Raw genomic sequence first — 20,953 nt, 5'->3', positions numbered from 1 at the left:
GCGATTGATCCTGATTACCGAGGAGAAATTGGACTAGTGCTACATAATGGAGGTAAAGAAGAATATGTCTGGAATCCAGGAGATCCCATAGGCTGACTCTTAGCATTGCCATGTCCTGACAGGGCGTATAATGACCCAGACCCCTCAGGAATGAAGGTCTGGGTCACCCCACCAGGCAAAAAAAACCACAGCCAGCTGAGTTGCTTGCTGAGGAAAAAAGGTAATACAGAATGGGTAGTAGAAGAAGGTAGTTCTACCTATCAGTTATGACCATGTGATTAATTGCAAAAGTGAGGTTTATAATTGTCGGTGTATTTTCCTTATATGTGCTTATTGAATATCTTTCCTTTGTTCATGAGATATATCAGACTAACACAAGCATGGACACAATGAATGTATGTATGTATTGCAATAAGAGCTGTATGAGCACCCAATGAAATGATAAAAACGTATCAAATATATTTGTACATATGTTGTCATTATCATTTCCAAAACATTTTCTACTTGAGTCCTTGGTATAAGCTCCTCTTTTTCCCCCTTCCTCCCTCACCTTCCCACCCTCATGTATCCTTGATCAATTATATATTTTTATTGTTATTATTTTTTAAAATTAAATCATTTATTGGGGCTCATACAACTAATCAGAACCCATATATACATCCATTGCGTCAATCACATTTGTACATTTGTTGCCATCATCATTCTCAAAGCATTTGCTTTCCACTTGGGCCCTTGGAATCAGCTCCTCATTTTTCCCCCTCCCTCCCTGCTCCCCCTCCCTCATGAACCCTTGATAATTTATAAATTATTATTTTATCATATCTTACACTGCTTGATGTCTCCCTTTACCCACTTTACTGTTGTCCATCCCCCAGGGAGGAGGTTATATGTAGATCCTTGTAATCGGTTCCCTCTTTCTACCCCATCTTCCCTTCACCCTCCTGGTATCACCACTCTCACCACTCACCACTGAGGGGATCATCTGTCCTGGCTTTCCTGTGTTTCCAGTTCCTATCTGCACCAGTGTATATCCTCTGGTCTAGCCAGGTTTGTAAGGTAGAATTGGGATCATGATAGTGGAGGGGAAGAAGGAGGAGGAAGCATTTAAGGACTAGATTTTAGAACTAAGTTGTGTGTTTCATCAATGATACACTGAACCGTGATTATTTCATATCTTACACTGTCCGTTGTCTCCCTTTTAACCACATGATTGTTATTCGTTCCCTTTGCAGGGGCTGCGGGGAGGCTATATATCCCACTTTGTGTTGGGTTCCCCATTTCTCCCCCTTCCCCCTCCCTACTCTCACTCTCATGATATCACTGCTTCCACTACTGCTCCTGAGAGGTTTATCTGTCCTGAAATCCATATGTGAAGAGCTCCTATCTGTACCACTGGGTGTTCTCTGGTCTAGCCAGGTTTGTAAGGTCGAACTGGGTCATGTTAGTAGGGATAGGAAGCATTCAGGAACTGGAGGGATCATGTGTGTTTCATCAGTGCTCTATTGCACTTTGGCCGAACCATCCCTTCCTTATTACCCTTCTGTGTGTGTGCGAGGGGGTGGAGGGGAGGTGGAGAATGGTTATCCAATTGTCTACAGATGGGCTTTGGGTCTCCACTCCAAACCCCTTGTTCACATCAATATAGTTGTTTGTTTTGGTTCTTTTGATACCTGATCCCATCGACACCTCATGATCATACTGGCTGGTGTGCTTCTTCCATGTGGGCTTATTTGCTTCCCTGATGGATGGATGTTTGTTTAATTTCAAGCCTTTAAGATCCCTGATGCTATATCTTTTCACAGCCGGGCACTGTCTGTCATCACATTTGCTTAGGCACCCATTTTGTTTTCAGCAATCATGCCAGGAAGGTGAATATCAAAGAGTGCCAGGTTATTAGAAAGAACAAAGTGTTCTTGTCTTAAGGGGGTCGTTGAGTAGAGGTCCAGAGTCTGCCTGTTATCTTAATACTTAACATCTCTACATTGGTCTCTATCCCTTTCATTATACATTAGTATATTTATATATTCTATATGCCAGTAGCTATACCGCTATAAATAGTTTTGCCTCATATTTCTTTCCTTTTACCATCCTCTTATCCTACTATCATGTTCACGGTCCATTCGGCTCTCAGTAATCTCTCTTGAATACATAGCACTTGATTAAACCCCACCAGGCATTATGTGCCCTCCTAGCCATTAATTTTTGCAACTTCTTATCTTGTTGAGTTTTCTATTGTGTTTCTGCTTTCCAATTCTTTTATTCTTTCTCTAACCTTTATGATTTATTTTCTCCAGGTGGTTGAAGGTTATTTTGTTGCTTTTTTGTAGTTATTTAGGATGTTGAGTTAAGTTATTAATTTTGGTGATTTCTGATTTTTTCCATGTATGTTTTTATAGGAATAAATTGCTCTTTGTATATTGCTTTTGCTGAGAATTATTGCATCTCTGTTCATGAGGGTAATTCATCTGTAATTTTCCAGAAATTTTGGTATGTGTTTTTGTTCTCATTTTTCCAAGGAGTTTAAAATTTTCATCAATTACCCAGTTTTAAAGAAATTCGGTTTCCATGTGTTTTATTTTTTGCCCTTGATTTTTCTATTATTGATTTATAATTTCATAGCATTGGGTTCTGAGAAAATGGATTTTAAAATCTCAATATTTTAAAATTTAAGGTTTATTTTGTACCCTAACACATAGACTTTTTTTTTAGGGAATGTTTTATGTGCACTGGAAAAGAATGTATACTGATTTAGGAGATCAAGTTGGTTAATTGTGTTGGTTAGTTCTGTATTTTTATTGAGTTTCTCCACTATCTTTCCTCAGTATGGTATATTGAAGTTGCCTACTATTATGGTTTCATTGTCTATTTATTTCTTAAATTCATTAAGAGTTTTATTAACACAGTTTGAGGTTCTTTTGTTGGGTTTCCCGAACTCTGGTGGCATAGTGGATTATGTGTTGGACTGCTAATTGTCAGGTCAGCAGTTCAAAATCACTAGAGACTCCATAGGAGAAAGATGAGGCTTTCTACACCTGTAAAGATTTTCACTCTCAGGAACTCAGAGTAGTTCTTTGTCCTACAGAGTTCCTTTGAGTAAAAATTGACTTGATGTCAGTATATTTTTAGTTTATTGGGTGTGTATATGTCTATTGTGGTGTTATGTCTTCTTTTTCTATTGTTCTTTCAATCATTATGTAATGTTTTTCTTTTTCTTTCATGATAGATTTTATCTCGAAATCTATTGGAGATTAATATTGCCCCGCTTTCATTTTTTGGGATTCTATTAGCTTGTGCTATTAATATTGAGCTATATATATTATATATGTATAGTTTTTGAAAATTCCTTTTGATTTTTAGTCTATTTTTGTCTTTGTGGCTAAGATGTGTTTCTAGTAGGCAGCATACTGATGAGTCTTGCTTTTTTATGCAGTCTTCTAGCCTCTATCTCATATTGTGTGAATTTGTTGTTCTCATTTTGATGTGTGTCTTCTTTATGTTTTCTATTGTTCTTTTAATTATTATGTAGTGTTTTTCTTTTTCTTTCATGATAGATTTTATCTCGAAATCATTGGAGATTAATATTGCCCCGCTTTCATTTTTTGGGTTGCTATTAGCTTGTGCTATTAATATTGAGCTATATATATTATATATGTGAGTTTTTGTACTATGTTCTTTTTTTTTCTGTTTCACTTAAGACTTTTATTTTATTTAACTCAAGTACACTTGGGTAGTTGGCTCCTTGTTCCCAGGACCCAGCTGTAGTACCATACAACGCCAAACAAACAGCATTCCCGTGGACTACTCTGCTGAGAGAGCACTTAAGCTTTGGCGGCCGACTTGTAATGGGTGAGTGTACGGGCAGAAGGGTCAGTGGCATTGATCCACTTAGGCATCCAGTAATGGGTCAGCCAGCCAGCCCGACCAGGGTAGTGGCGTTCAAAGATCTGGCGGTAGTAGTAAGCTTCTTTCGTTTTTGGAGTGTGGAAGGGAAACTTCTCCGAGGCAGTGGCCATCATTGTGTCATCAACCTGATGTTCAACAAAGTCCTGTAAAATCTTAAACCACGAATTCTTCACCGAGGTGATCCCGTCGCTGAAAGCTTCTTTTGGTCGTCAAAGAATCTCTTTAGGTAACAGGTTAGTGTCCTCAAAGGCCTCTCGCAGGAGATGTTTCTCTGTCCCATGCTTGGGAATCCTCATTTCGGGTGGGAGAGACAAGTAGTAGGAAGTGAATCGATGATCCAGGAATGGAACTCTCAGTTCAAAGCCATGGGCAGCAGTAGTTCGATCTGCACGGAGAACATCAAATAAGTAAAGTTCTTTCAGGAGCCTCTCACTCTCTTCCTCAGCTTTCTCAGCAGACGGAGCCTTGTGAAAATATATGTAACCTGGTGTAAGTTCATCTGAACCTTCTCCAGAGAAGATCACCACGCTATCTGTGTTCTTCCGGATGTATTTGGAAATTAAATACATACCCACGGAAGCACGAACTGTTGTAATGTCATAAGTTTCCAAGGAAAATATGACTTCATCCAGGGCCTGAATTCTTTCCTCAGAATTAAAGAGGACCTCATGGTGCTCACTTCCAATGTGATTTGCTACTTTTCTGGCAACTTGTAGATCAGGACTGTCCTCCATCCCAATCGCAAACGTCTGGAAGGGATACTGAACGTGGGCCTCTTTAAGCTGCTTCATCAGGGTGGCAGCGACAAGGCTAGAATCCAAACCCCCTGATAAAAGGCATCCTATCCTGTCCATCATCAAACGCTTCTTCACAGCATTGTTGAAGAGGATCCGGATGTTGTTCTTGACGGTCTCTATCTCAAAACCTGGGAATAGTTTCTCCACATTGTCATACATGGCGTGCTGAGGCACATCCCGACAATGATGGAATTTGACCATTTCCACAGACACGACTTTGCCATTAGGCTTTAGGTCCAGAGTTTCATAGTGTCCCGGAAGAAAAGGCTCCACTTTTAAAAACGGTGTCATGGCATGCTTCAAGTTAACAAGGCCTTTAGCTTCTGAACACACAGCCAAGAATCCATCTTCAGTCATGGCTTTAAACAAAGGTCTGACTCCATAGGTATCTCTGCCCAGGAACAACTTCTTATTGGCAGTATCCAGTAAAATGAATGCAAACACCCCATCAAGCAGAGAGGCGGTTTGCTCAATTCCGCCTTTGTCATAAAGATGAAGGATGATCTCACCGTCCACTTTGGTCTGATACTCAAATCCAAAGTGGTGACGCAGCTTCTCATGGTTGTAGATTTCACCATTGTAACAGAGCCACAAGTACGGAAATTTCTTCAGTCGAATTGGCTGCATTCCAAACAGTGGATCAACCACCGCCAACCGATGAAATCCAAAACAGCAGTTGGTGTATCCATTGACGTTCTCAAAGCGAAAGGCATCTGGTCCTCTGTGTGCAATCTTCATGGCACTCAGACACTGAACATAGAGGCACTCATCGCTGCCAAAGAGGGCCCAGATGCCCCACATGGTGGGGCGGAGTCACGCGCTCTCTGTTGGCTCTGAGGGAGGCGTTGCAGCAGAGCACACAGCGCTGGTTAGGCTTGCTGATGCCTTGTCTGTCCTTGCTGATGCAGTCCGTCTGGAGAGTCAACCTGGATTGTTTTGCCTGCGGAGCGAGCGGGATGCGGTGTGGGCTGTACTATGTTCTTTGTGGATTTTTTTGTTTCTTCTGTTCCAGAATCTTGATGGTATATAAGTTTTCCCTCTTGATAGTATCGCACATAATTCTTAGACTGTCTTTGGATTACTTTTGTTGTTGTTCTACGGGTATATTGGAGTTGAGGAATTTGTTTTTAAGCTCATTAATTTAACTTTTTAATTTCTTCAATTTAATTGCTCTAATCGTTCAAAATGGTTTTTTTTTTAAAAAATTCTGTTATCTTATTCTTGACCTCTTAGATTTCTATTTGGTGTAAGTTTTCTATGTTTTACATCATTCTCTTAAATTCTTTCTCCATCTATTGAAAATACTCCTCTGAATTATTTTTTTCTGGTAGAAAAGAAAGGGTATTTTCTTCATCAAAAGATTCCTTTGATTCTAGTTGTACTTTTGTCTTTGTTTTTTATTTATGTGAATGTTAATTTTATTTATATGGATTGAGATTGATCTCTCTCTGTGGCATCTTGATGCAATTGCTAAGGTTGGGAGGGCTGTTGGCTCATGTAGAGGTAATTGATTTTGCCAATTGGTGCTAGAAAGGAATGATAGAAACCACAAAACACAAGGAGGGAGAAGGGAGAACATAAAGAAAGGAAAAAAGTGAGAAAGTGCAAGAAGACAGAAAAGCACTATCTGATAGCTAATATTTATATAGGAATCCACAAGTTGTTATATGTTTCCTTGGTATCTGTTTTATGGTTTAAACACTTCCAAATTTGTTGCTTTCACCTTATCAACATGACGTCATGAAAGAAAACACCAATGAACACCAGTGATGTTAGTGTGTGTGTGCATGTGTGTGTGTGTGTGTGTGTGTGTGTGTGTGAGAGAGAGAGAGAGAGAGAGAGATTTTGATGCACACAAATGAGGGGGCTTCAAAAAGTTCATGGAAATTTTTATTATCTCTTAATTTCACTTTTCCATAAATGTTTAGAAGCTCCTCTATGTTTGTGTGTGTACACAAGAAGTTTTCAAAACCTTTTTAAAAAGTATAATTAAAAGATGAGAGGATTTTCCCATAAACTTCTCGAAGCCCCTTCATGTGCTTGTGTTTATATGCATGTATGTGAAAAATTTGTTTTCAGGAATTAGCTTATGCAGTTGTGATGGTGGGCAGTGCTGATAAGTACCCAAATGTACAGGTCAGGCAACAGGCTGGAAGTCCTGAACATTTGACCCAATATCTACAGGCCTACCCATCATCTTTCAGGGCTTACAAGTGACAAGAAGAGTGCAAGAGTAGAGAGAGTTCAGCCAAAATGCCCATTTATAATCTGATGGTAGAAGCTGATCCATTGATGACACGATGTTAGATTACATATGGAAAGTGACTCCACTGTTGAGCATTACATTATATTCTGAGTAAATAACCACTCCTGTATCTGACCAAAGCACTGGGAGCTATAGAACAGCCCGGCGGTCATACAGAATTAACTATTAAATATGTCTGAATCTATTAATTCTTCATAATAAATGATGAGATTGTTTCCTGTCCCTCCAACTTTCCTTAGCCCCATTGTGAAATTCATTGCAATACTCTAGTGTACAAGCTAGAGCGTTACCTTGGAGCACTGATCACCTTCTTTGTCTACAGGTTGGCCCCCAACCCAGTGGATGATGCAGGCTTGCTCTCATTTGCTACTTTTTCGTGGCTCACCCCAGTGATGATTCAAGGATACAAGCACACGTTGACTGTGGACACTCTACCCCCATTGTCACTGTATGACTCATCTGACACTAATACCAAAAGGTACCAGGGACTTGTTGGGTCACGTTGTGAGAGGAGCCCTCCAGTAAAGGGTTCCATGAGTCCCTTTGCAGGCTACCATTTCCCAGGTGTGGTGGGCTTTTGAGAGGTGAGCAACGAGGAGAGTTATGGGGAAGAAAGGTTGATGAACTGCGGCCTAAGGCTTATTTATAGGAGTGTCATGTTAGGATAAAGGTCACAAAGTGAAAATGATTATCTTTGGCATTCACGACTTAGAAAAATGATAAATTCATATGATTCAACCTCTCTGATATTCATTATAAAACTATTATTAAAATAACAGTGGATGTATGCCAACCACCCTCCAGGTCCCCTCCCTTGAGGTAAACACTGCTAAATGTTGGCATGAATTGACTCAGTTTTTTTCTAATCTGATTAAATCCACCAATGTTGCCAATCAATAAGTTTTCTTCTTCAGAACTCATAAGATTTTTCTTTAAACAAAAAATGAAGTATGCTTTATAATTGCTGATGACTTTGCTATTTTTCAGCTAAGAAATTATAAATTTTTTTCCAAATCAGCATAAAGACATCAACTTTATTCTTTCTAACAGCTGCATGGAACTCTGTGGTCCTAATGGACCATAACGTCATTATGGGAGTTCTCCAATCTGTCTGAATATGTTTATACTGGAATTCTCATTATCTTTGGCCATAAGGAATACTGCACAATGTGCAGAGTGGAGTATATATTTAAGGAGCTGGAAGTTTTAGTCATGGCTTTGCATTTGATTTTAGAATTGTATTTCAGAATTGTGTTTCCTCTCATATCCACTCTAATGAAATCTCAGTCAGCTGTATAGTCTGGAGAATGTTACTAGCCAGCATCGAGAGTGAGGGACTAGACCAGTGTCTGATGGGACCCCACTCTCTGTGGAGTCCCAGATTTACCTCTCTGGACAGTATGTCTCTGTGTAATCTTGAACCGTTAAGTCTTCACTTAGTTTATACCACACAAAACTCCTTCAGTAGATGGAATAAAATATTTTTAATGTACTGGGGTTCTTCAAAAGAATGGCCTCAGATCAATTTTTGAAAAACCAGCCATTAAAAATCATTGAAGCAAAGTTATACTCTGACACCTGTTATAACACTATAAGTCAGAATCAACTTGAGGCAATGCATTTTTTAAAATTTATGCAATATCAACTTATGTCATCTCCTTATCTTTGCTAAGCCCCATCCCTAGGTAATTTTACTCACTCCAAAGACTTCAAACACATGTTAAAATATTTTAATTATATGTTTATCTCCATTCTATGCCTCTGAGTTCCAGACTCTGAATTTATATTCTCAGCAGTGGCTCATCCATGGATGATATACAGCTGTGTTATTGATCCTCTGCTCCAACCTAACAATATTCTTTCTCTTCCTCTTTTTCTCCATCTCGGTAAACTCAATCTACTTAATTACTCAAACCGGAAAATAAGGAGTCATCTTTGATCCAGTTTCTCTTCCCCCTGACATTTGCCATTAAGTCCAGTTTTCTCCTGTTCACCTTTTCTTTTATCCACTCCTTCCCCTTGCCAAGCTACTGCAATCTCTTGCCTGGACTAAGATGTTTCCCTTCGTTTTTCTCTGTTGCTCTGTCTCCTTATCAGAATTTACTAGAAAGAGTATTGGTGGTTTATTGGTGGAAATCTCACCTTCCATATGGAAGACTCAGCTTCAGTTCCAAACCAATGCACCAGACCTTGGCTCATATTTGATTGAAGACTTATATGCTGTTATGATGCTAAAGAGTTTTCAGCAGAACTTCTAGAATAAGATAGACTAGGAAGAAAGGCATGGTGATTTACTTGTAAAAATCATCCAATGAAAATCTATGGCTCACGTGATCTGCAACTGCTCATGGGGATAGTGCAGGACCAGACAGTGCTTTCTTCCATTGTGCATGGGATCACCATTGAGTCTGGGCTGGGCTTGATAGCAGCTAACAATAGAGGGAATGAAGAACTCTTTCTTGCTTCTCTGTTTTCTCTCCCTTGGGAAAAAAGGGTGCTGTCCATCATCACCGCTCCAGGAATGAAGACTGGCCTAATCACCCTTGCAAATGCAAAGGAATATTTTAAAACAGCAAATGGAAATCAACTCTGTCTTTGTTCCTGCCCATTCATTACAGATTTCGAGTGCTTTGGGATGAAGAGGTAGAAAGGGTGGGTGCTGAAAAAGCCTCCCTGGGTCAAGTGGTCTGGAAATTCCAGCGAACAAGAGTGTTGATGGACATTGTGGCCAACATCCTGTGCATCATCATGGCTGCCATAGGGCCGGTGAGTGGGGCTGGCCCTTCTTCTCCCTCATCTCAGGTCCCTAGACCTGCAAAGAGCGCCATTAGTTCCTTTCTATACAAGCTGGCGGGTTGGGTAAATTGTCATTATCTTTGTGCTCTTTGGGGGAGAATTTCATAAAGATAATCCTTGTCAAGCACAGCAATAGACATTCAATTAATTAGAAAGTTTGCCTTATCATGTCACCTTGCTGACATTACTTGAGGCCTCCTATAGTAAGTAACGTGGTCTCTAGTGTCTCTCTTCTTTCTCGATCACACTGTTTTACAGACAGTTCTCATCCACCAAATCCTCCAGCAGACTGAGAACACCTCCAGGAATGTCTGGGTTGGCATCAACCTGTGCATTGCCCTTTTTGCCACCGAGTTTACCAAAGTTGTGTTTTGGGCACTTGCCTGGGCCATAAATTACCGCACCGCAATCCGGTTGAAGGTGGCCATCTCCACCATGGTTTTTGAGAACCTGGTGTCCTTCAAGACGTTGACACACATTTCTGTTGGCGAGGTAAGCTGATATAGGAGTCTAATTTTAGAAACATAAATCCCGAGTTTTCTGAATATATGTGCAAAATGCTTCCTGAATGATGTACCTGCTTCCCCTTTACTTGTTTTGACCCCTTTTCATGCTAAGTTAAGTGGTGGAGACTCAAAAACACTGAAGGAATTCTGGGGAGGGAAAGCTCCATTCAAGCTGGAGAATTTGGGAAGGCTTTCTACTATTCCAGTTAGAACGGGGACTTCAACTTAGCGGTGACTTCAACTAATCCCCTTGGCTTGTCAATGAGGAAGCTGAAGTCCTACTGCAGGATTGCATATAATTGATTGGTTGACTAGATATTTCATTTGTGCCCCAATTAGGATGCTAGGGTCAAAATGATGGCCATGTCTATTGAACTTTAGACAGATTTGTAAGCCTTCGATCATTAATAATAAAGTCCTCATCACTTATACATGTAGAAGAAAGTTTATCTGGCCAAAGGGATCCCACATGGTGTGAGGTAAGAGAGGAATCCCTGGGTGATACAAATGGTTTACATGCTGAGCTGTTAACTGAAAAGTCAGAGCATTGAGTCCACACAGAAGTGCCTTGGAAGAAAGGCCTAATAAACTGAAAAATTAGCTACTGAAAATTCTTTGGAACACAGTTCATACTCTGGCACGCTGAGTCAGAATCAACTTGATGGCAAGTAGTTATTTTAAAAGGTAAGAAAAAGGACTTAGCTCTTTTGTGCCGTTACTCTTTTAGCATATCCAAAGCATCCTGTACCGACTATGACTGAAATCAGATGCATATAACAGAAGACCCATAATATTAGTGAATAAAACAAAATAAATTGATTTCCCTTTGTATAAATCTGCAAGAAAGTTATCTAGGGCAGATATAGGGACTTCCATATCCTTCTATCTTTCTGAATTGCTATCCTAGCACATGGCTGCCATCCTCAGTGTTACCCAGTGGTTCACGATGGATGCTAGGGATCCGTTCATCTCAGTCTTGATTCAGATAGCTAGTAGGATAAAGGAGAGAACAAAACACGTGTGCCTTCCAAGTTGAGTTGGCTCCTTTGAAAAGTTCATTACCAAAGTTTCACTGGACATTTTTGCTTATGTCTGATGGACCCATAGCTGGACAAGTTGTTCTAGATGAAGCGGTGTTGGCCAGAGAGTAGGTCGTTCACAATATGTCTTATATACTTTTAGATACTGGAATTCTCAGTCTAAAAGGCTGGTCCTCCAAAGTTATGCCAGAAAGAGACCCAAGAAACCTTATAGAGCCTCCCCCCCAAAAGGCAGTATTTTCTTTTCTCTCCTTTGAGTCCTGGGTCATTTATAAGGTCATTGGTTGCAGCATATTTGGGTGACTTTCCAAAGCCCGAATGCATGTACTTTTACTTTTCTTTTTTTCCCAGGTGCTCAATATACTATCAAATGACAGTCACTCCTTGTTTGAAGCTGCCTTGTTTTGTCCCTTGCCAGCCACCATTCCTATCCTAATGGTTGTTTGCGCAGTATATGCCTTTTTTATTCTGGGCCCCACGGCGCTCATCGGGATAGCGGTGTATATCATCTTCATTCCCATCCAGGTAATGGAAATTCATTGCAATCGTCCCTCTTTACATTGTGCATTTCTCACACATCCCTTTGCTGAGTTGGACAAATGGCATCATTTCCAGGCACGGGCCTTTGCCCTTACTTTGTGCACCTACTCAATGTTCATAGGTGCATGCTTTCTTTTCTGATGTAGTGACTGTTTTGAAAATGGAATTTGAATGCCTTGAGGGAGAGAGGCATGCTCCTCCCATTTACAAGCACCAGCCCCCCACTTCCATACTGCTGTTTATACATTTACAGCACCTGTTCTACATCCAGACTTGAGATTTTCCAGTCAGCTTCCCTCAGAACTTTTATTGACACTTACATTCTGATCCCTAGTTCCTTAGGCCAACTGCAACTCAGCCATTCTCCCCGAACACAGCATTTGTCCCTTGATTTCAGATGTTTATGGCTAAGCTCAATTCAGCTTTTCGAAGATCAGCAATTTCAGTGACAGACAAACGAGTTCAGACAATGAATGAGTTTCTGACCTGCATCAAGCTGATTAAAATGTACGCCTGGGAGAAATCCTTTACCAACACCATTCGAGGTAGGTGCGCAGCTGCTTAGAGAACCACTTACTCTGTAGAATGTGCTCTTTAAGGGGATTTGTAAGGTTTCTGAGATCACACATTTCAGAAAGGGCCCAAGGGGAAGGGGTCTTGTCCTTTTCAAAGATAAGGAAGATTTTGTAATAGACCTGGGTATCTGCTCTAGTGAATTCAAGGGTTTGGAAGCTTAGTGACATATGGTCTTGTTTTTACTGGGGCATGGGGATGCTGGTACTGACCTTTTATTTAAAAATCTATTTAAATAATGTAAACAGGAAAGGAGCTGTCTCGAGAGATTTCCTTTCCTTCCAGTATCTCTGAACACACACACATCCCTTCCTGCCTGACTAGCAGTGTCATCATGTAAGTCTCGTCATCACCTATTAACTCGACCTTCTTTGAACTGATATACGGATGTATATGTGTGTGTGTGTGTGTTTTATTTTTAAGATAACACTAAGCCTATTTCAATCAAATATAAATGCAGATCTAATTGTCGGTACATTTACATAATTGCCGACATAGATTCAGGTGGTTGGCTGGTTAATGATCTGAACCACTGTTATAATTGACTCTCTGGATCTACAATTATATTTGCACCAGCACATAATGGGGCCTAAGGCTGTGCATTTGTATTTTAGGGAGTGGTTATAGAAAAGCTACTTCTGGATTTTCCAAAGCTATGCCCATGTTGGGGTGTATATAACTCCATGTGACCTTCTTGAGGACCCATAAATACTTATGTTTAGCCCACTTTAATATAATTGTTTGTTTTTAATTCAAAATTTTATTTCTTTGTTTTCTTTTAAAGTTTTTTTATTGTGAATTGGTTGAAGAGCAGGCCATTGGATATGCATCCAATAATTCATAAATATTTTGTTTTATCTCATCCATTGTAATACCAGTTGTAGGACTTCCAATGCTCCCCTACTTTCCCCTTATCCTTATACCCCACTATGTACCCATCAGTCAGAATGACTTTTAAGATGTTAATCAGATCATGCCCTTCTCCTGCTAACATGTCTTCAGTCGCTTATATGACACTGAGAGTTATTTAAACTTAATACTCTTTATTTAAATTGAGATTCCTTTATGGGATCTATGATATCTGACCTGATCTGGCCTCTGATTGACCCCTCTGGCCCCATTGCATCTTTCACTAATCCTTGATCACTCTACTCTAGGCATGCTACCTTTCTATCTTTTGCTGGAACACATGTCAGACATATTCTTCAACATCTCTGCACTTGCTATTTTCCTACCTGAATTTCTCTGACAGATGCTCCTGTGAGATCCAGCCTCACATCTGGATGGGTCCTAAATGACCTTTTGGTGACTTCAGCTCTCCTCTCAAACACCACTGATTCCAAGCCACCTTCTTTAAATTTTAAAAAAGTTTTATTGACATATAATTAAAAAACCATACAGTCCAATAGTTGAAACATATTAAAGAGTCATGCGATCATCACTATAATCAAATTTAGAACATTTTATTCTTCCTTGTACTTACCATTATTAGCTCCCCATTACCCGCCCATCCTATCCCACCACCTCCTCTCCCATATCCCCAGGACACGATTCAGTTACTGTCTCTACAGATCTACCTATCTTGGATTTCGTATAGAGAAAAACATACAAAAGCCAGAAATGAAACAAACTGCAATCACAGTAACACATAAAATATAGAAAAATTTCAGTTGAAAAGATAACAGAAAATAATGAAAACCAGAACCAAATTTAAAATGAACCAAAAGGGAGAAAAATAAGATATCAAATGTGAACTCAACTGTAGCTCTACTAGCCGACACTTCAATGTACTGTGTCTGCTAGCAAAGGCTAGTTGCTTCCCTGGCCAGGCTCAGAGGGAATTAATCAGAGGCTTACTCCAATTAGAAACGGCAAACTTTGGGCTTTCAATATTATCCATAGCCTTCTGCAAATGAGGTGATCAGAATATAGACTCTGATACAGTTCCCTCCTCTGGTCTTGGGTTTTATTATTTACAATCCTTCGATTACAGAGGTTGATGTGCTTCTTGCATTATGGACTTAGTTCTTATCTCACTGAGATGACTGCTTGTTTGAAGACAAGACTTTAAGACCTCAGACACTATTTTTTCTTGATGATATCTGAACATTATCTGATTTTTTCACCACATTTTGTTATAGTTCCCCCAGCTTCAGTTCCCTCTTCCTGAGGGCAGGTATTGATTGAGTAGGGCCATACCATAAGAACTTATTGTGTCTGGTCTGACTACCCCTACAGTGGGCGAACCAAGAAAGGAACATAACAGACCAGTGATGGGAGCAAACCAAAGCCACAAAAATCCCTAATGAGCCCCCAAAATTGACTTCAGACCACGAGGGGCAGTTCCCAGAAACCCCCAGGACTGGTGGGGAGATTGTTATAAAGGTCAGCAGACAGACCTGAATTGTGTATCCTTTTTCCTTTTATTTATATTTTTGACTTTGTTTTTTTTCTCCCCCTCTTTGTTTTGGTTTTATTTTATCATTATTTTAAAAAATCATTTTATCGGAGGCATGTACAACTCTTATCACAATCCATACATACGCCCATTTTGTCAAACATATTTGTATATTTGTAGCTTGGTACTTTAGAGAAACAAATCCACAGAAACTCATGTATAAGAGAGAGTTTTATATAAAGGTCAAGTGCACATCAAGAAAACATCCCAACCCAGTGCTGCCCAAGCCCACAAGTCCAACATTAACCCATTAACCCATATGTCCAGCACCAATCCACAAAGTCCTCCTCCATCTCACAAAACAGAGGCAATGGTGCCGACTGTAGGAGAAAAGCTGTCAGTGAGTGTGTAAGCATCTCAGCACTGGCAGGGGTCTCCACACGGGTGCTCCAGCACCCAGGGCTGCATCGGGGTAGGTCCATGTAGCTTCTCCGTGGGGATGTCTTGCAGGAAGTGAGCCTTGCCAGCTGAAGCAGAGAACTGGCTAAGGCAGCTGAACCCTGGTCCGACCATCACAAAGCTAGAGACCCGAGAACTAGAAAGGCAAGGCTCACTGAGCCATTTATCCCCCTGCCCTTCAATTAACCCCACATGTGTTTATTGGCCAGGTTGGCACAATAAACTAACTAACTCAGTTGCCATCACCATGTTCAAAACATTTTGGTATCAGCTCCTCATTTCCCCTCCCTAACCCTCCCTCATGAACCTTTGATAATTTAGAAATTATTATTTTTCCATGTCTTGCACTGTCTAATATTTCCTTTTACTCCCTTATCTGTTGTCCATCCCCCTGGGAGGGGGTTATAGTTAGGTCGTTGTGATCAGTTCCCCCTTTCTCCCCACTCCTTCCCCTTCCCCTCCTGGTATTGCGACTCTTAATACTGGTCCCAAGGAGTTTATCTGTTCTGGATACCTTGTGTGCTCTTATCTCTACCCATGTACATGCTCTGGTCTAGCCAGATTTGTAAGGTAGAATTAGGGTCATGACTGTGGGGGTCAGGAAGCATTAAAGAACCAGAGAAAAAGTGTATGTTTTATCAGAGATGACAAGCCAATCAGTTTTTTCTATTTTTATTCAATCTTTTGTTTTCTTTTTGTTTTGTATTTTAATTGTTTTGCGTACCAATATAAGATAGGCATGGGAAGCAAGTCTGAGGAGAGAACAAGGGGACTGAAGGTTCCAGAGTGACCTGGGGGGAGGAGCAGGCAGGGGAAAGGAGCAGTAAGCAAACAATGCCATAGACAGGGGAACAATTAGGGAATTAAAAGCAACAAGGAGGAGGACATAGAGATCCCAGTGGCATTGAAGCAAGAGCAATCTAGCTGAGAGGAATTACTAAGAGGCAGATGGTTTTCATTATTTTCTGTTATCTTTTCAACTGAAATTTTTCTATATTTTATGTGTTACTGTGATTGCAGTTTGTTTCATTTCTGGCTTTTGTATGTTTTTCTCTATACGAAATCCAAGATAGGTAGATCTGTAGAGACAGTAACTGAATCGTGTCCTGGGGATATGGGAGAGGAGGTGGTGGGATAGGATGGGCGGGTAATGGGGAGCTAATAATGGTAAGTACAAGGAAGAATAAAATGTTCTAAATTTGATTATAGTGATGATCGCATGACTCTTTAATATGTTTACCGTCCTCCTGCCCCACCATCACATTCGCCCTTCTTCTGCCTCTTAATTATTCCTCTCAGCTAGATTGTGATGGTGGGGCAGGAGGAAGGTAAAAGGAAACAGGAAAGATCTAGGAAGCAAAGCTATGGATAGAGGTATAAACATAGGTGTGTCCTTATGTAAATATGTTAATTCATAAAAATAGAGGTATTGACCTATATACATATATTTATGTGGCAGTACATTAAGGAAGTGGATGACCTTTGGGTCTCTGCTCAAGGCCTCCCTCAATGCAAGAAAACTTTGTTTTAACAACCTGGCTCACTCTCAACATATGATTGCTGAAGACAAAATAGATGCATAAACAAATGTGATGAAGAAAGATGATGGTGCCTATCAAAAGATTTAGTGTCTGGGGTCTTAAGGGCTTGAAGGTAAACAAATGGATCTCTAGCAGAGAAGCACCAAGCCCACATATAAGAAGCACACCACCCTGTGTGATCGATCATCAGGTGTTGACGGAATCAGGCACTAGCAGACAAAAAACAAAACAAAACAGAAAAACATATTGTTGAGAATAAAGCAGGTCAGAGCAGAGGCCCCAAACTCATCTGTAGACAATAGGACATCCCCTCACAGAAGGGTCACAAGGAAGGGATGAGTCAACCAGGGTGCGGTATATCGCCTATAAAACACACAATATTCCTCTGGTTCTTTGAGGCTTCCTCACAACCCCCGCCCCCACCCCGAACTATCATGACCCCAGTCCTATCTTTCAGTTCTGGCTAGATCGAAGCATGTACTCTGGTACAGGTAAGAGTTCACGACACACAGAATCCAGGTCAGATAAACCTCTCAGCAACAGAATTGCCAGTAAGGATACCAGCAGGGTAGGGAGAAGGTTGGAGGAGAGGAGAAAGGGGGAACCAATCATAGTGATCAAAGCATAACCCTCCCCACTCCCAGGGGGATGAACAATAGCAACATGGGTGAAGGGAGATAGTGGTAAAATAATAATTTATAATTTATCAAGGTGGGTGGGTGGGGGTCACGAGGGAAAAAGAAGCGCTGATACCAAGGGCTCAAAAAGAAAGTAAATGTTTAGAAAATGATGATGGCAACATATATATAAATATGCTTGATACAATTGATGTATGGAATGTTATAAGACCTGAAGAGCCCCAATTAAGTGATTTAAAAAATCTGTATCTCTGACTCCTTTCAAACAGTTGAAGGTTGTCATCAGGCTTGTTTGTCTACATGGCAGCTGCTTGCTGGCACGGAGATGTTCCCTTTTCCGCAAGGCACTGGCTCCCTATTTTGCCACGTTCTACATTCTCCCTCTGGTCTCACATCTTTCCCACTCCTCATTATATCACTTGCTTGACTCCTGGAGGCATCTGAGTTTGCGACACTTTGCACACAGTTATCAGGATAGGAACAGACCCTGGAAATAATGGCATCTGACCTGTACTGGGTCTTGATTGGTACTCTGTGCTTTTTATGTACTCCCTTATTAAACTTTACCACAGGAATTTCATAATCAATTGAAGAACGATCCGGGATGACTGATGCATTTCTTAATGATGGTGCTTGGCATGTACTAGGAAGTCACTTTGGATTGCTTGCTATTTCACAGACATAAGAAAGCGAGAAAGGAAGTTATTGGAAAAAGCTGGATTCGTGCAGAGTGGAAACTCAGCTCTCGCGCCCATTGTGTCCACCATAGCCATTGTATTGACATTCAGCTGCCACATTCTTCTGAGACGCAAGCTCACCGCCGCTGTGGTAAGAACCATCTCCAGAGCTGGTCTCTTCTGTATCCTAGCCAGGGCCACTCCCAGGAACGCTCCTGCTCAGCCTGGCATGGCACAGGCATCAGAGAACCCGCCAGAGTGGGCCAGACTCTCTCAGAATTGAGCCCCAGCTTTAGAGGAAAGTGCTTGGGTTATCTGGAGCCCAGGATTATCTGGTTAATGGCAGGACAAGGTATACAGTGAACACTGGGACATAATTTTACAAAACGGAAACAAAGCAAACATTTTGTTTATATACAAACTAAGAAGCAAGCAAATAAACTTACTGCCATGGAGCCTTTTCTGACTCACAGCAACTCTGTATGATAGGGTGGTAGAAAGGCTCATCTGTCTCCTGTGGAGCGGTTAGTGGTTTCAAACTGCCAACCTTGTGGTTAGTGGCCTAACATGTAATCACTACACCACCAGCAATCCTATTTATACACAAGGGAGCTTCAAAAAAATTGTGGGAACATTCCATTGACTTTCAATCTCATTTTCCCATGAGCTTTTTGAAGCCTTCTCATAAACTGTAGCAAGAAGCAGCCCGGGTGGCACATGGTTCAGCAGCTGCCTGCTAACTGAGAGCTGATGATTTGAATCTACCTAGCAGCACCATGGAGAAGGACCCAGTGCGCTGCTTCTGTAAAGATTACAGACAATCTTATGGGCAGCTGACTCTGCCACTTAGATCTGTGATGAGTTGAAACGGACTTGATGCTCTAACGCAACAAAATAGGAAGTAGGGTTTAAGAGAATTCTTGCAGTGGGTTGTGTTGTGGGTATTGGGAGAGGATAGGTGGTGGTATGGGTTTGGGAGCCAGGACCGCTTTGTTTAAATCCCATCTGCTGTTTATGTGCTATGATTTATGGCTTTTAATCTGCAAAACTAGTACTATGATAATGCTTACAGTGGTTTGGAGATATTCTATATAAAGCACACAGAACATTTCCTGGTACTATGTAAGCCTGATTCTCATGCAGGATAGGTAAGTGCCAGTTGGCAGTTATGGCAAGAGAAGGGGCATGAGTGGGAGATGTTATGATTTTTGAAAAAATGGCTTGAGCACTCAAAGGTAAAGAAATATCAAACTAAAAGATAATTGGCCCCTGGCTTAAATAAAGAAGCAAATATCTGAAGATATTAAACCAAGGGTTTGGAGGGCAAGTAAAAGCCAATGAATACAAGAAAAGAAGAGAAGGCAAGTCCAGGTAAACTCGTGCTGGTAGCGTTGCCCAAAGATTGGGAATCGCAAGGGAAGGGGGAGGATGAATTGTGAGAAATCAGGGAACTCTAGCTGGGATATCCTTTGTTGGGACTGTTAATTTCATTCCTACATACTGAGTCTTTGGAAGGTGTTTATATCTTTTCAGGTTCTTTATAAATAAAAGCTCATGCACACTTTACTCTCATACACTCTCAAGGTTTGATTGAACACAGATCCAGAACGAATGGCAGGGATGTACTGAAGTCTAAATGAAGCACTACTGCGACAGTTTATTGTGCCACCATTGGGTCAGCTGGATCAACTACTCATTTTTGTAACTGCTCTCTGTAATCCCCAATGAGCAAACATACAGAAATATCCCTAATAGTATGCCAAACAAATCCATTTTAAAGCAAACTGAGCACATATAATTAATATTTTTAGAACACTGAATTTAGAAAAGCTTAGATCAAAAGCAAAATTTTTTAATGTAAAGTTTATGTTTTGTGGGGTTCAGAATTCCTGACAGGCTTAAGTCAGTCCCAAAGTTAAAAAAAACTAATTGGGATTTTATATATATATAATTCCATAGTTCAATCACACCAAGTAGAAATGTACAATTGATATCACAATCAGTCCCCAGACGTTATTTTCAGTCCCAAAGTTTTGATCACACCAGATATCTCATGTAGCCCAGGGACTCTGTCAACCCAGACTGGCTTCCAAGGCCAAGGTGGGACTAAATTGAGTTCTCCTGGGGACTGTAGTTAAGACCAGGTGTGTTATGAAGAACATCTTTCTGAGCGCTTAACAAAGTAACTGGGATTAGTGGAAACCTGAAGCCCTGTCCATGGGGCTCATTCAACAGTAGGTAGAATTACAAAAAGATTGATGAAGACAGTTGGGTTATTAATTTCTTAAATTGGTAGCTAGGGGAGACTGCTAATTATACATTGGACAGAAGAGATGAAATGTGAGACATAAGCTCAAGTGCCAAATATGAGGAAACATAACTTCAGTGAGTCTTTGAGTTACTAACTACCTACCAGATAGGCTCATCCAGGAAATGCACCCTCAAGAGGGGAGGTAATTATTTGGAATTGCAGGCGAACAAAGGCTCTCACATTTGACCTTGGTGTGGGGAGGCAAGACACAGAGGCCAGACCTTAAAAGGGAAAACCCGAGTCACTCTCCAAGAGGCAGTGCAGACAAAGGCGGTATTTCCAGGAGGCTCTGTCTTCATCTTTGAGTCTGTGTGTGGTGGGGAAAAGGATGCTCTAGCTTCAAAAGATTAGGTGCCTCTGAAGCAACCCAGAGTGGATGGTTTAGGAATTATGCATAAGGTTTCTTTCTTTAATAGAGTTAATCTTTTTCATTATTGAAAATATACAAGCAGATCCTATACCAGTTCACAAATCTTGTACATGTACACTTCACAGAAGTTGATTACAT

At 40.7% G+C, this 20,953-nt stretch overlaps 1 protein-coding gene and 1 pseudogene across 4 annotated transcripts in view; one reads left to right on the top strand and one right to left on the bottom strand.

Annotated features, from left to right (window-relative positions):
* The window catches only part of ABCC12 (ATP binding cassette subfamily C member 12), a 96,416-nt gene that overhangs the window by 15,885 nt on the left and 59,578 nt on the right, over window positions 1-20,953 (top strand). For 2 of the 4 annotated variants that reach the window (XM_075536378.1, XM_075536380.1), the window contains exons 2-7: window positions 7,289-7,444; window positions 9,585-9,732; window positions 10,021-10,254; window positions 11,660-11,833; window positions 12,246-12,393; window positions 18,137-18,285. In XM_075536378.1, coding sequence (XP_075392493.1) covers window positions 7,289-7,444; window positions 9,585-9,732; window positions 10,021-10,254; window positions 11,660-11,833; window positions 12,246-12,393; window positions 18,137-18,285 — 1,009 coding nt within the window. Of the gene's footprint in view, window positions 1-7,288; window positions 7,445-9,584; window positions 9,737-10,020; window positions 10,255-11,659; window positions 11,834-12,245; window positions 12,394-18,136; window positions 18,286-20,953 lie in introns of all 4 variants that reach the window. The other 2 variants (XM_075536379.1, XM_075536381.1) reach the window with 2 other exon arrangements.
* On the bottom strand, window positions 3,670-5,557 carry LOC142431933 (asparagine synthetase [glutamine-hydrolyzing] pseudogene; annotated as a pseudogene).

This window comes from Tenrec ecaudatus, chromosome 18 (assembly GCF_050624435.1).
Source record: "Tenrec ecaudatus isolate mTenEca1 chromosome 18, mTenEca1.hap1, whole genome shotgun sequence".
Taxonomy (NCBI): Eukaryota; Metazoa; Chordata; class Mammalia; order Afrosoricida; family Tenrecidae; genus Tenrec; species Tenrec ecaudatus.
The sequence above is the reverse complement of the archived record's forward strand: the minus strand, read 5'-3'. Positions and strand labels throughout refer to the sequence as shown.